General features: G+C 45.0%; 1 protein-coding gene across 1 annotated transcript; it reads right to left on the reverse strand.

Moving 5' to 3' along the window:
• Positions 1-12,117: 12,117 nt before the first annotated feature.
• Positions 12,118-14,720, reverse strand: GPR27 (G protein-coupled receptor 27). Its single transcript, XM_070360126.1, has one exon. The coding sequence runs from the start codon at positions 14,578-14,580 to the stop codon at positions 13,438-13,440; it is 1,143 nt and encodes a 380-aa protein (XP_070216227.1). The 5' UTR covers positions 14,581-14,720; the 3' UTR covers positions 12,118-13,437.
• Between the last annotated feature and the right edge of the window lie 1,547 nt (positions 14,721-16,267).

Consider the following 16,267-nt stretch of genomic DNA (forward strand, 5'->3'; position numbering starts at 1 on the left):
AGACTGCGTATACACAGCCAAGAGAATATTATGTGAATTGGGTGTACAAAACTTAGAACTGTACCTACTGATGCACTACCATTCAAAGAAAAACAGAGCTTTGTCATTTGTTACCTCTCTCGTTGGTTATTATTTTTATTGAGGAGTGTGCTCTTCTATTTGGTTATTACTTTTTAACTTGTTACCAGCACTTATCAAACAGTTGTTGTAAAAAGCTTGTGGTCATGTTTCCTGGACAGTTTTTAAAATAATTGTGTGCAAAGCACTCAAAGCTTTGCGCTGTAAAGATGGTATGGTGGTGCTGTTTCTTCCAGTCCCTAGGACAAGCTCTCGTGGAAGTTGGAACTTCATAGGCCAGAATTTCTAAAAGTAAGGCAAAGTGAGAATTTATGCAAGAAAACCTAAGTCAACAATCTAGTCTGATATAAATTTTGTGAGTGGATTCCATTCTTTCTAAGGTAGAAATAGATTTTATGGCAGAAGCTACTGACCAAACTCAAGTGGATCTTTGGATTTCTTGGCAAAGAAATCCATTGACTTTCGTGAAAACGGTTCAGCCTTTTTCTTAAGAGCAGCACTTTTTAAAAATTTTATTTTAATTGGAGGCTAATTACTTTGCAATATTGTAGTGGGTTTTGCCACACATTGACATGAATCAGCCATGGGTGTACATGTGTTCCCCATCCTGAACCCCCCTCCCACCTCCGTCCCCATCCCATCCCTCAGGGTCATCCCAGTGCACCAGCTCTGAGCAGCTTGTCTCATGGATTGAACCTGGATTGGCAATCTGTTTCACATATGATAATGTACATGTTTCAATGCTATTCTCTCAAATCATCCCACCCTCTCCCTCTCCCACAGAGTCCAAAGACTGTTCTATACATCTGTGTCTCTTTTGCTGTCTTGCATATGGGGTCATTGTTACCATCTTTCTAAATTCCATGTATATGTGTTATTATACTGTATTGGTGTTTTTGTTCTGATTTACTTCACTCTCTATAATAGGCTCCAGTTTCATCCACCTCATTAGAACTGATTCAAATGTATTCTTTTTAATGGCTGAGTAATATTCCATTGTGTATATGTACCATAGCTTTCTTATCCATTCGTCCGCCGATGGACATCTAGGTTGCTTCCATGTCCTGGCTATTGTAAACAATGCTGCAATGAACATTGGGGTACACATGTCTAACCGTAGAAACGTTTGTGTCAGAAGTGTTCCCCTACAAATCCTCTCATCTAACTGAAGACATCTTCCTTTCCAGCATTCAGTGTAGCCTTTTGTGGGAACTTTAGCAACCCAAATTAGTGATAGATGAAACACATAAACTTTATTCTTCCTTGGTTCTAACATCAGAAATCTCAGCCTGGCTCTCTTCTTACTTCATTTTTTAGAAGATTATAAAGTCGGGGGCCATTTTCAGGTTAAAAGCAGGATGTTTTTGCTATGCAATGAAGGTTACTGTCTAAAATTGACTAGCAACCTTTTATGATCTTTCTGTTTCAACCTATTGCATGTATTTCAGGTAATATCCTCAGAATTAATCTTTTTTTCATCCTTTGGTCCCTTCTGATTTGTTAATCCTCAGTACTCCCTTTGCATTAAAAAGAATTGCTTTTGTTCTAGTATTTTTTTTAACGTGTCCCCAAGATGATAATCCGGAGAAGGCAATGGAATCCCACTCCAGTACTCTTGCCTGGAAAATCCCATGGACGGAGGAGCCTGGTGGGCTGCAGTCCATGGGGTCACTGGGAATCGGACACAACTGAGCGACTTCACTTTCACTTTTCACTTTCCTGCATTGGAGAAGGAAATGGCAACCCACTCCAGTGTTCTTGCCTGGAGAATCCCAGGGACAGGGGAGCCTGGTGGGCTGCCATCCATGGGGTTGCACAGAGTCGGACACAACTAAAGTGACTTAGCAGCAGCAGCAGCAGCAAAATAATAATCTTTAACAGCATAACTCTTAAAGTGTATTTTCCCCTATGTCCCCCCCACCACTTTCAGAGTATACATTTCCCCAGGTTAGAGGCGCTAATTAGTGTACTGTTCTTAAGGCACCATTCTCATTTTCCATCATCTACCATCCACCATTTGGAGATTCCAATTTGACGTGTCTAAAACTGGAATGAGGTCTGGATGTTAGGATTATGTTTTTAAAGGTACTCATTTCCTTCTAAGGTGCACCCATGGCTGAGGGCCACTGACAAAGCATAAAGGAATATGTTTCTGTAGAAAAGCTACTGCTTCACTAATGCTGCTTTATGAGATGCCTGTCTAATTAGAAGCCACACGTGTAGCTTTTGTCTTTGTCTTTTCTTGCAACCCTCAAGAGTAGTTATGATCTCCAGACATAAACGAATGCATTTTCTTTTTCCTGTCCACCCCTCCCATATACTACTTCTAGAGGGAAGTTTGCAGAAGGGTCCCCCTGGAGCACTTTAGTGTCAGTTACATAGATCGTTGGAGGAGTCAATTCAAAGTTCCTTAGAATAAGATTAGGGAAGCAGGCCTGGGTCCAGCCTAGCTGGTCCCTTGGCTTTCCTGCGGACACTGTGGTGGGGTGTGGGGCCCCAGCTTCTCTCTCTTACTCTTTAAACGCACCCTCCCAGGTGACTCAGCTTTTGAACCTCCAAGCAGACACTCCCCTCTACCTGTCCACTTTCCCATACATCCCAGGATTCTATTTTACTGGGCCCCTAAATCATCACAATGCTTTAGAAAGTCCAATATTGCAGCAAACTGTAACTAATCGCTCACTCTAGTAAGCATATCAATCAAACATAGGTATATCACAAAAGATTGAAAGCAAGAACGTGAAAAATCATGGTACGAGCATGATTTCTGATGATAGAATGCACTGGTTTACCTGTATTGTATACATAAAGAGCATGCATCTTTGTGTCCACAGGGGATTTTCATCCTTAACGAAGTGTGAATCGTGCCAGCCAGGCAAAACCATGGCCTGATCCTTGGAGCTGCGACTGAGAAGAATAGTTCCAGGCATTTTCTTACTGTAACCCAGAGTTTCTCAACCTTGACACTTCTGACTTTCTGGGTCAGTTGAGTTTTTGTTGTGGAGCTGTCCAGCACATTATGGAATGTTTAGAGGCACCCCTGGTTCCTGTCCTACTAGCTGATGGTAGTTCCCCTGAATTGTGACACCCAAAAGTGTCTCTGGATATCAGCAAATGTCCCCAGGGGTTAGGGGCCGGGGTAGATTGTCTACCTGTGAGAACCATTGGTTTATCCTGAAGATATTTTGTATCTGTTTGTATAAGGTTTTGTTTCAGTATTGTACAAAATTTGAAATGACAGTATTAAAAAAAAAAAGTTAAGCCTCCCAGTGGGGTTTTACAAAATTGGTATTCTAAAAATTAAAAAGAAAAAGCCTATCATTTTGCATTCAAAGTCATGGAGAGGTAAACATTTCGTACACTTAAACAGTGTGTATACTGTTTAAAGAAATACCAGTTTTAGGTCAGCTCTTCATTTTACTGTGTTTCAAGGAAGACATTTTTATATTAAGTCACTCTTTAAAGCTTGAGGGGAAGGGTTCAGGTAAGATAATTTGAGATGTAACATTTCACATCTTCAGAGTGCACAAACTTCCACATTGTTGGAATCCACTTTTTTCTCATCTTTTTGAGAGAAATAATTTATGAAAAATATTTTTGTAGCAGAAACTCAGTGCTTCCCAGGTAGCACTATTGGTAAAGAACCCACCTGGATCAGGAAGAACCCCTGGGGCGGGGCATGACAACCCACTCCAGTATTCTTGCTGGAGAATCCCGTAGACAGAGGAGCCTGGTGGAGCTATAGTCCATAGGATTGCAAAGAGTCGGACACAACTGAAGTGACTTAGCAAGCAGAAACTCTCAAAAACTGTATAGGGCGTATTGGAGAAAATTGTGTTTTATTAAAGGTAGGTCTGAATAGCCTTTGAGAAGTTTCACAAGTGGAGTTTTCTCAGTGCAACTTGGAACAGGTCTGTCACAGGTCTGTCCCTATGGACAAGGCTGAAGTTGACATGAGTGTATGTGGTTCATTCTTCAGAGCAAACAAGCAAAACAATCACTTTTTATTATGGAATTTCTTAAACATCAACAAAATTAAGCAAAATTGTTTAAGGAAGGCCCACATCTCCATCATCTAGTGTGCGATCAACAGCAGCAACTCAACGCCAGTATCACTTCCGCTCTACCCACAGCCTACCGCACCCTCAAACTGTCACCTCTCCTGTCTTGTCTTGAAGCAAATCAGTTTGGCCCCTTCTCCATAGGGCCCATGCTGGGATAAGATGGCCACAGCCTTGCGTGTCAGCAGTAACATCAATGCTTTTTCTTTAAGGTGGCTCTCTGCTTAGATATTGCCATGGTCCTTTCACTGATCAACCTTTCCTCCTAAACATTTCCACTTAAGACATATTTTTGAAATCCCAAGTTGGAGTTTGAAATGGAAGAATAAAACATGTTCAGACCCAGGACATGGGTATATGAATAAATATTTATTCTTGTATAAATTTTTAAAAGAAAATATTTGCTGCTCAAAGTAAAAAATTTTCAGAAAAATATTTGCTAACTGTGTGTCATCACTGGGTTCTGGGAAGTTAAATGTTGTCTACAATCATTAGTCTTTCAAACAACTGATGTTAATACTCTCATTAATTTTCCTGGATTCAGTTAGAGAGGGGGAAAATCCCTGAATGGAAGTCATGGCTGGTAGACTTTAATTGTCTCCCACAATTCATTCATTCTCAAATTCTCTTTTTCTTTTCTCTCTTCCCTCTCTCTCCCCACCTCCCTCCTTTTTCTCTCTACCCTTGCCTCTTCCCCAAGAGGTTTTAGCTGGGCCACTCAATATGACATCTAGACACTGCTTTTACCAGCAGCCCTTGCCACATATGACCATATGACTGAGTTCTTAGCAATGGAATGTGGGCAGAAATGATCTGCCTTATGGGCTTAAAAGTAAATTGCACTCCATCAGGGAGATGCAGCATTGAATCTGGCTGCTTTGGAACCAGAGAGTGAAGGCAGGGCTAACCCACCAGCAGGTCGCAGAGCAACCTCCTGAGAAAGTCACCCAGCAGCCCAGAGAAGTGGTTCAGCCATTCTAATTCAGGGACTCTGCTAAAACGCTTCCACTGCCACCTTAATCAATACAAATGGAGTCATCCTTTTCAAAAGAGCAGCATTTGCTTACAGTTAAAACTTCATTCTGTGATCCTAAACACTTGGTTTCTGCGTTCTTGTGCAGTGGTTGCCCTGCCCCGCAAATTGGTTTGGAGCTTGGAGCCGATGCTGCCACACACACTGGGAGGACGTGACAAGATTGATGACCCACATCATGGTATTGCCTGGAGAGAACAGAGCAGATGTGAGTCAGGCCAGAGTGGCAACGGCAAGGCAGTTTGGTTGGTTTTAGTTTTTACTGTGACCAAGAGAGGCAGGGCTGGGTGAAAATTCCTCCCCACTGGGGCTGGCTAGCCCAGGGGTGGGGGAAAATAGAATGTAGAGTGTGAGGCTGGAGAGTGGTCAGAGTTCAAACATCCAAAGTGGAGTTTTCATCTTTATCTCAGTCCTGAAAAAAATATCATAATGAGAATCTGAAAACCAAATGGAACAAGAATCTTCAAATCAGAAATGGTTAAACTCACATTCTTTGGTCACAAGAGCATTCACATTCCACACGCTAAGAGAATGTGTAATTCTTGCTGCCTCTGTTTCAAACTCAAATATGCCATCTACCCATGAATTACGAAATTTGGGAGACAGGGAGAGTCACTGAGGCTCATTACAACAGTACATTCTCATATAACATTTAAACGAATTTAAATCTCACCAAGAGGTGCTAGAAAAAAAAAAAAAACTTAAAATGACAAGCTTTGAGTGAACAAAGCTGTTCCTCCTACTAGTAGAAAGTAAAGTCATATGCCTCTAGCAGAAGACTAATCATGCCTTTGTATAATTGTGTTCCTTTCAATAGAGGCAGGTATTAAATGTATATCTAAAAGTGTTTAATGTCATTATAAAACTTATAAAGTAACTTACAAATTAAAAAAAAAATCTTTTGTTAGACCACATGTCACCCTGCTCATAAAGGATTAGAACAATTATGCAAATCATGTTCTAGAAATAGCTCTGGTATCCCATAATTCCTCAAGCTAGATATGCAAATGAAATGGATTGTGACTGTGGGTTAAAAGCATTACGCAATGTACAGTTAAACTGTTCAGTACGCCACTCTTTGGAATGAATACCCGTGACAAGGTTTCTTTCCTATTTGTTCTTCCTTTTTTCCCTTCTACTAAGAACATTGCAAATTGGTCAGGATTCAGGAAGTATAGGGGGAAAATACATGGGGGGATAAAAGGAAAAAATAAACTTGTTAAATGAAAAAGGCAAGGAAAATTTCATCTCCTCATGTATTTTAAATTTTATGATCTCTATAAAATATTTTAATAAGGCATGTATTAAGTCCGTGTTGCCACTTTAGCAATTTTTCAAAGCCTTTCAAAATTACAGCACATCTGTGTATCTTCAAGAAAATGAAACCATTTATTGCACCCTTCAGGTTCCAACACAGGTTCAAACTGGAAAACAGCGTGTGCTTCTCAGATAGCACATCCTGGCAGAAAGTTAAGATTTCCACCCTAGAGAGCAACACAGACTGGCATAACCCAGCTAATATATTGGGTGATGTTTTTAAATATATTCTCTCCTCTCAGTTTACATGTTTTCCACCTAGAGTAGGTTAGCCACTTAAAACTTAATTTATGAATGACTAAATTATTCCCCCTAGAAGCCAAGTGGTAATAGCTTTAATTTACCTGTCTCCTTAACGTTACTGAGAAATAAGAGAATTGCATTTCTGCCTTGACATTGCAACTTCAAACATTTGTGTATGTTTTCTCTGTATAATTTGAAGTGACTTGGAGTCTTCAGGCTTTCAGATATAAATTGAAAGCTGTTTATTTATCTTAAATGCCTGCAACCAGTATAACAGGGTGAACTGAATATACTAAGACTTTTCTTCTCCTTTTCCCTTGAGCAAAAGCACAAAAATACCCTTTTGTGTAGTGGGAGCTGCTATGCCCCCTTCCTTTGGGAGGGGAGAGGAGTGGTCTTCTTGAGAGCTACCTGTTTGGTTTCTATTCAGGTCTGATATTTTTAATCTAATCTGCTGACTCTCCCTGCAAAAAAATTTTATGTAACAAACTTGCTCCATTACAACAACCACATCCCTTACTGGCCCTTGAGCATTCACATAGAATTGGAATGGAAAACTGTGAAGAGAGAATTCATGTGGTTTTATTTCCCTTAGAGAAATTTATTTTGAAAATGGACCCCAGAGTGAGGAGAATATGGGATTCAGAAAGTTGGAGAAGATGCAAAATTGACAAATTTTTTTCCATCTTATGATTTTTTTCCCCCACTTCCCTCATTGAGCAACCAGAGATAGACTGCCTTAGGGCCCTTTCTGGGCAATTGGCTATGAGGTCTTGTTATCCCAAGCTTTTTAACTAGATCTCTCTTCTGGTATAAATTATGTTTTGCCTTGATTTATGGTTTGAGGCACATTTGCCAGGTTTCTCCAGTTAGCTTGCTACCTCATCAGCAAGAAAATTGGACTTTTCTTATCTCCATGTTTCCCTGCATTGCCCAAAACAGAAACCAGCTTCTTAGAGGCTTGTAATACCTATGGATTAGATGGATTCATTCAGGTGGTTTTCCAGATTGCTACTACTAAATTTATCATATCAAAAGCTTAAAAATATACTGATCATGGTAACAGTTTTTATAAAATGCAATTAAATAGAACCAGTCTTGTAATAGGTATTTAAAAAAATCTTCCAGATTTATTTCAACCTAAGAGATAGTCTAATCTAGTTTATTATTTTTTCCAGAGCCAGATTAATCTAACAGCTAACAACAGGCTGAATGATCTGATAATTGGAAATGTGAATAAATGAGTCTAATTTTTTAAAATTTGTGAATACAATTCCAGGATATCAGGCATATCTGTCAAGGGAGTGGAGAGGATAGAGTTGTTTTAAGTATTGTTGAAGTTAATTGTTGCTTCAGATGACAGGCTTTCAGAATATTAGTGCCTAAAGCAATAGCAGCATTTTTTTGAAGACCAAAAATCTAAAATCTAGAGACATGAGGTTGCTTCTTTGGCTAAGTAGCTCAACAATGTTAAATTAGATATCTGCTCTTTTTATCTTTCAGGTCTGCTCTTTTCACCATGTTGACAGTATCTCTTCTCATGGTTGCAAGAATGCTGCTATGGCTCCAAGCATCACATCCCCAGCAAAAATATACCAAAAGGAAGGAAAAGGAAGGGCAAGAGGGCTCTGTTCTTGGGATGAATTAGACCCCAAAAGTCTTGTCCAAGTTGAAGAAAAAGCGTAAAGAACTCCTTGGACTTAGATCAAATTTGCTTTTAATTCTTTTTACTCCAGAAACAGCTATTGAGAATAAACTATGCAAAAAGTATTGTTATGGGTCTAGAATATTAATGGGTAGAGACAGTTTCCCATTACTTCCTTTACCCCTCCCAGAGAAAGTCTTCAAGTTCAGTGGTCGTGGAAGGTCACACAGAGGGACACATCTACCAGGGGATTGAAAAATGGTATATTGGGTCTGCCACATTTTATAATTTCACCCGCCTGAAGTCACAGACAGCTTGAAATGCCAGGAAGCCAGGAAGCCTACTACTCAGTCCACTGTGGCACTCAGATCTAATGACTGTGTTTGGAGACTTAAAAATCTTTTAGGACCTGCATGGGGACAACATCTCTCTCTATATAGAGGTTGTTGTTGTTCAGTCATGAAGTCATGTCGAACTCTGTGACCCCATGAACTGCAGCATGCCAGGTTCTCTGTCCTTTACTATCTCATGGATCTTGCTCACAGTCATGTCCATCTAGTCGGTGATGCCATCCAACCATCTTTTCCTCTGTTGTCCCTTTCTCCTCCTACCTTCCACTTTCCCCACTATCAGGGTCTTTTCCAGTGAGTTGGCTCTCTGCATCAGGTGGCCAAAGTATTGGAGTTTCAGTTTCAGCATCAGTCCTTCCAATGAATATTCAGGACTAATTTCCTTTAGGATTGACTGGTTTGATCTCCTTGCAGTCCAAGGGACTCTCAAGAGTCTTCTCCAGCACCACAGTTCGAAGGCATCAATTCTTCATCCCTCAGCCTTTTTTATTGTTCAGCTCTCACATCCGTACATAACTACTGGAATAAACCATAGCTTTGGCTATATGGAGGTTAGTTCACCCTTTATGTCTGAAAGCTCACCCTATATGTTTGAAAACTTAACAGCAGTTGAGTTGGGGAAAGAGGGAGTAAGGACTTTGGACACAAGAAACAATGCACGGAAAGCAAGTTGGTGTGACCCAGTTTGATCTGTTCAGAGCACTGCCAGTGACTTGGACTGGCCGGATCTCAGGCCTGAGCAGGGAGTGGGAGGAGGTGAGACCAGCAGGGGAGTCGGGAGCCTCGGGATGCACCAGGATGCAGGGAGGTATACACCGCGCACCACGAGAGCCCAGCAGAGTGGTGAATGGGCCAAGAAGGCCTTCCAGAAATCTTGGATCTGAGTCCAGCACAACCCTGACGTTTACCCAAGACCAAGGGTACAGCTGTACAGGTCAGTTCTGCTCGCACCATCCCAGTTATCAAATATTGTGAATATTGCCTCTGCCCAAGAGGAGTTGGTGAGGGATTCCCCACACAGAGAAGAAGGACGGGCTTCCTAGTTAGAATTTATACAAAGGCAACCAGAGAAGGGAGAAATGGAAATACAAGGGGAGGATGAGGCCAGAGTGGTGGAGGGGCCAGACCGCAGTAGGCTGCCTGTGGCAGACCAGAAATTTGCACTTGAGCCTATGGGTCATAGAAAGACAGTGAAGAGTAGAACCAATCCTACCGACCCAGTGATCCCTTCCTGAACCGGGGATCTTGAACCTCTTACAGGCAGGGGACTTGAGGATGTAGATGACTGATGATGAAACCAAAGGCTTGGCAGAAGTGCTTGTGTCATTTTTTCTTCCTTTCCAAAGGAGGGAGAAAGGAAGGAAAAAAGAGAAAGGGAAGGAAAGGAAGAAAATAAAAGAAATGGGAGAAGAGGAGGAATAAGAGAGGGAGGAGGGAAAGCAAGAAGAGGAAAAAGGGAAGAAAGGAAAGGGAAGGAAAAAAGGTAGAAACCAGTACAGCAAGACTGACAAGATTTGGCAAAACTTGGCTGAATAGTGGAAATGGAGATTCCTATTTATTATTATGATTATTAATTTGTTCTTTGCTTCTGCATTTTACTTGAGATACTTCATTTTAAAAAAAATGAATGGTCAGGTGGAAATCTAAGTAGATAGAAGTCTTTCTGCAAAGTGATCTGACCATATGGTATCAAAAGACCTAAAAATGCTCACTTTTGACCCAAGAATTCCATGCCAGGATACCCAGAGAAAGATTTATAGACAAGCCATTTATTTTCTTTTGCTTCAAGTATAGACATAACTCATTTGTTTCACTCAGGGAGGAGCGGGAGCGTTTATGCTAAATAAATTTTTCAATTAAATGAACTATTTTAATGGAAAGTGAAGTGAAATCGCTCAGTTATGTCCAACTCTCTGTGGATCCCATGGACGGAGGAGCCTGCTAGGCAAGCTCCTCCAGGCAAGAATACTGGTGTGGGTTGCCATTTCTTTCTCCAGGGGATCTTCCCGACACAGGGATCGAACCCAGGTCTCCTGCACTGCAGACAGACTCTTTACCATCTGAGCCACCACGGGCTCCTATGTTAATGGAAGTCTTCCCCAAATACATTGTACCTATCCTGGTACAATGAGTATTCTGAAACACAACTAACCTTTTCCTGATGATTTTTTTATTAATGTGAATTAATAATCAAAGTACAGGCTTAATAAATTCAATGTTGAAAATAGCTCTTGAGGTGCAAGGGGATTTTTGCTCCTGCACAGTATTCCCCTGGAAAGCTAATTTCTCTGCCTCTCTTGGTTCTTTCTTCTTCCTTTACAGTTGGCTGTCATTTCTCACTACCTGTCACCTGATTCCTCATTAGAAATCTGTCATCCAATCAGAACAAAGCAAAACACAACCAGATCAAGTTTGTACACATGGTAAATCCATGTTCGAGCAGAGGCCTGCAAGTCTGCCTCCAACTTTTGGGAATCTTCTTAAAAATGCTTTTTTCTGGGCCCCATCTCAACTCCTAGTAAGCATCTCTGGACCCTGCAAGTACTTAAGGTAGTTATTATTATGAATGTTAACATTTGAGAATCCCTGAGTTATAGATTCTCCTGTGAAAAAAATACCATGCACTCAAGGCCATATAAAGCCCACAGGATGTCTCTGTACCCTTGAGCTACTTGCCTATGGGGTCCCACAGGAGTTAGCAGTCCTGTGACGGACTGGTTCCTGTGCCATGGCAGGTGCTAAAAGTTCTGAATATCACATGGGCTTAGTGACTTCTAGTTTTTGAGCTTGGATCACTTAGGTGGGTGGAGGGTTGGATAAGGAGATATGTACTTTTTGGACCTGACTTTAGGTAAGCCGAGATATCTGATGAGTAGCCCCTGGGTAATTAATGTCTACCTGGTCTATGATCTGGGGAGAGATAGGCTAATAATTACTCATGTCTTCCAAATATGAGACTCTCTGCATAGACTGACTGATATTTACAGAAAAAAATAAAATAATGCTGACCATTCACCTGAGATAAGCCGGCCACACCCGCTTATGACTTAATCCATCTTGGACTGAATATTTAATAGTTTACATTATGCCCAATTGAAATTTCAATATATTTACTGCACCTATGTTATTATTTTCTCAAAGTGATTACTCTGCTCATACTCATGTTTTATAGATTCATTAAAAAGTTCTAAAACTATATATATACTGTTTCTTTCCTTTAAGAGAAGATATGCAGATTTTTTATGTTGCATTTTAAGTAAACAAGCCTCTAAATGTCTTTGAAATTACGGTGAACCAAACAGTATGCACTAAAAGGATAATAGAACATGAGTACCTTATTTAGAGGGATAATACCACCTGTCACAGTCTCAAACAGCAACAAAAACCCACTCCAGAATGAAAATACTGGTATATTTATATAATGCAAAGAGAAATACAGATATAAACCCTCAAAACGGAAGATACATTGATAAAAATGTAGCATTGTAAGCGAAAAAATATTGTACAGTACTTGCAGAATTTATCTTTCAATTTAAGGTTACAATGTGCCTAACAAATAAGTAGTACTTAAAATTATAGTTTTCATTATTAATTTAAAATAACCATCAGGAGAACAGCACAGCTTAACCTAGCAAACATTTTAAGGAAATGCTTTGTCTCACAGAAGTAGAGTATCATTATAGTCCATCCATTTATACCATGAACGAAAGAAGAACAATTTTCAAAGTGGAAATCAGTTTCATAAGACAGAATAAAACTGGGCTCCTCAAAGCAAAAACTGTTTCCATAAAGTTTTTTAATTTTTATTGGCCAAAAATACCTGAACAGTTTTGATGTCGTACTCTGCTTGTCTCGGAGAGCCCTCCCAATCCATCAACCACAATCAGTACATACAAAAACATGCAATACTGTTATTTTCTCCACACCATTACTAACCAAAACACTTTTTACTCTTTTGAAAGGTGCAATTTTACAGAAATGTTGCCACTCAAGATTGGTATAATACAGAGAGCAGTTTGTCACTGATGGGCATTTCCTAGTGTATAAAGCAAGGTAGGAAACAAATCTTACTTGTGTTGTTACCTATTAAAAATGACTTCCTCGCTACTCTCTCCCATCTCTGCTCTTTAAATTCACTAACAATACTGATCAAAGTTCTCAACGCCTTCCAATGAACCAGAGCAGTCCAGCTGACCCCAGGCCGGCAATTCAGAGGGAACTCGAGACAACTTTCCCTCTGTCTCCTGCTTCCAACAGAAGACCCTCAAGAAATCGAACTGGTGAAGCCCCTCTGGGTTCCTCTACTTCACTGCAAAATGTAATGCCACTTGAGGTTGTCAAAAATAGCTTCTGTAGAAAACTGGCCATGGTCTTTAGGAAAGGTTGCATGAAGAAAATTAGCATTTAAAAAAAAGAAAAAATAGTAACACATGGCATAAAAGACATCAGTATAAGTACAAAGACTCCAGGACCTACTGTCAGGATGAAAATATATTTAGGAGGACAATCGCAGGAGCTGGGGTGGGGCTGGGACTTCGAAACCCTACCCCTGTACAATTGGAGTCTGTACAATCCAAGTGATGATGCACTTCGAGAGTCGTTTTCAAGGCAGCGTAGAAAATTAAAAAGGGGGCCGAAGGGGCAGAAAAGACGTCACTGTCCAAGCCAAAGAGAGAGGCCGGGCTGGGGTGCAGGTGGTGGTAGGGCCACTTATAAACCGATGCCTTTCAAGTCGCAGGGGAGGGTGGCCTGGGTGGCCTGGGGGCTCTGGCAGCAGGGGAACTGGGCGCGGAAGCAGTCCCTGAGCTCCCTGTTGAAGAGGAAGCACACGACGGGGTTGATGCCGGCCTGCGCGAAGGTCAGCCACACGGAGGCCGTCAGGTAGGCCTGGGGGACGGCGCCGGGCCGCACCAGGACCCGCAGGTAACTGGCCACGACGTAGGGCCCCCAGAGGAGCAGGAAGAGCAGCGTGACGGCGTAGAACATCTTGCACAGCCTCTTCTCTGTCTTGAACTCCTCGAGCACGAGGAGGCGGCGCGCGCCACGACCTGGCCCGGCCGGCCGGATGCCCACGAGTGCCGGCGGCGTGGGCCCGCGGCCGAAGCCGGCCGTCCAGTTGGCGGCCGCCTGGCCGGTGGCGCCGGGGCCGTGGAAGGTCCAGTCGTGGCTGACGGCGGGCACGAGGCGCGCGGGCCGCATCTTGCGGCGGTCGTGGATGAAGAAGAGCAGGCGGAGGTAGACGAGGTGCGTGGCGCCCACCACCACGGCCAGCAGCAGCAGGAAGCCCAGCGCGCCCGGGGCGCCGTCGGGCCGCTGCTCCAGGGCGCACGGCGCGTCCTCGTCGTCGCCGCCGCCGCCGCCGTCCAGCACTGGCGGGAAGGCCGCGGCCAGCGCCAGCGCCCAGGCGGCGCACACCAGCATGGCGGCGCACGGCCAGCCGGCCAGGCGTTCGGCGTAGAAGCGGTGGTGCGCGATGGCCAGGTAGCGGGTGACGCCCACGCCGAGCAGCAGGAAGGCGGCGTGGAAGCAGAAGAGCGCGGCCAGGAAGGCGAGCAGCTTGCAACCCAGCGCGCCCGGCGGCGCCCCCGCGGCGGCCGCGGCCCGCCGCGCGGCCAGCATGACGGCCGGGAGGCAGGCGAGCGCGCGCAGCCCGTCGGCCAGACACAGGTCGAGCAGCAGGTAGTACGGGGCGCGGTGCAGGCTGCGCTCCCGAACGATGAGCAGCGCGAACAGCACGTTGCCCGCCAGGCTTACGCACAGCAGCAGGCTGAGCGTGGCCAGCTTGAGGCCCAGGGCGGCCGCCTCCCCACCGCCGCCGCCTCCGCCGCTGCCCGGTTCGCTTGCGTTCGCCATCGCGGCCTCCCCGGGCCGGGCGCCGCGCTCCGCTCCGGGGCCGCCCCCGGCCTCTCCGCTCTGCAGGCCTGCCTGCCGACCGGGGCTCGGCCACCTGCGAGGGTCCCCGGCGAGCTCCCGGGCCGGCGGGGCTCAGCCCCCGCCCGGCTGACCCCTCCTCGGCTCCCCGAGCTGCCGCCGCGCCGCCGCCATCTCAGGAATGGTGCGCGCAGGAGGCGACGGCCACTCCCTGCGCCTCGGGCGCCGCGGGCTTCACTGCGGACCGGGCCGCGCCGCCGCCCGCAGCCTCCTGCATCCTTCTCCTCCTCCTCCTCTTCCTCCGCTGCCGCCGCCGCGCCTCTGGGTTCTGCCCCCCGCCGCCGCCGCCGCCGCTGCCGCCGCGGAGCCCCCTCCCCTCCGCCGGAGCGCGCCGCGTGGCCGCCGCCGCCAGCCCCGCCGAGGCATCCCGCGCCGCCCGGGCCGGGCTGGGCTGGGGGCGCCGCCGCCGCAGCTGCGGGGCCGGGAGGCGGCCGGGAGGGAGGCAGGGCCCAGGACGCGAGGTGGCGACAGGTCGCGTTTGGCCCCAGGTAACGGGGTCCTGCGGCGGCGCCCGGCGCCCGCCCTGGGGTCACGGTGGCCGTGCGCGGGGTGGCGGGGGGAGCTTGCCTGGGATGCTAAGGTCGGGAGGCCTCGTGTATTGGGGCGGGGGCGGTGGACAGGAGGATCTAGAATGAACTCTCTACCCGCAAGCTGATAGTGATTAAGAGTCGTCACCATCATCTTCACCGCAGCCCTGTAACCTCTAGTATTCAGGTCAGCACTGGTGTGGGTGCTGATGTTCTGGGGAGCTCTACCAGCGTTATCTTCCTCCGTGTTCACAGTAACGACAAAGTTGGTTCTATTCTTAAACCCACTTTCTGTCTGAGGAAGCAGGGGCTTGGAGGTCAAGGGAGTTGAGAGCTGGAAAGTGGTAGAGCTGAGATTCAGATTTCACTCAACCTGATGTCCAGGGCTGGACTGAGCGACTCTGAAGACTACCCTGCTCTCTGCCTCTTTCGTGGTCCCAGCGAAGACTTTTGCTAGGGATAAGAAATTCAGCGTTTTCCCTTAAGTGATTTGGAAGGTTAATCTCACGCTGCCTTCCTCCCAGGATATGAGTTTTCTGGGTTAGCCTGAAAGGCAGCCTGTTCCTGTCCTCAGCTGCTCCAGATTCACTCCCGTCTTTGCAGGGGCTCTTCCCTCTGCCCGGGCCAGCCCCTCAACAGGTTCCCCATCGTCTGGGCCATTCTTCTGCCCAGGCTAGCTTACCCTGTACCACTGCCCATTCATTTCCTTATTAGCGCTTAATATTTATCATTAATGTTGCAACTAATTTCTAAGCTTCCGGAACACAAGGGACTGTGTCTGATTTTTTCTAACTCTGTATCCCCAATGGTTGGGATGGAGGAGCCAGAATTAAGACATAGGTTCTTTCTTAGGTACACTCATGGGTTGTTTTGTTTTGTTTTTTGCTTTTATGCGGAATATTATTTATTGACATGGCTGGCACCTTGGCATTTCCAGGATGATACAAGATCATAGAGAGCCTTGTCAGGCTAAAGAGTCTAAACTTTAGTCTGTAGGCAGTCAGGAACCCTTGGAGGTTTTTGAGGAAAGTGGCATGATACAAAAACTGCTGATGTGCATCAGGAGGATGATTTTGGCAGTG

This window comes from Bos mutus, chromosome 22 (genome assembly GCF_027580195.1).
Source record: "Bos mutus isolate GX-2022 chromosome 22, NWIPB_WYAK_1.1, whole genome shotgun sequence".
Classification (NCBI taxonomy): domain Eukaryota; kingdom Metazoa; phylum Chordata; class Mammalia; order Artiodactyla; family Bovidae; genus Bos; species Bos mutus.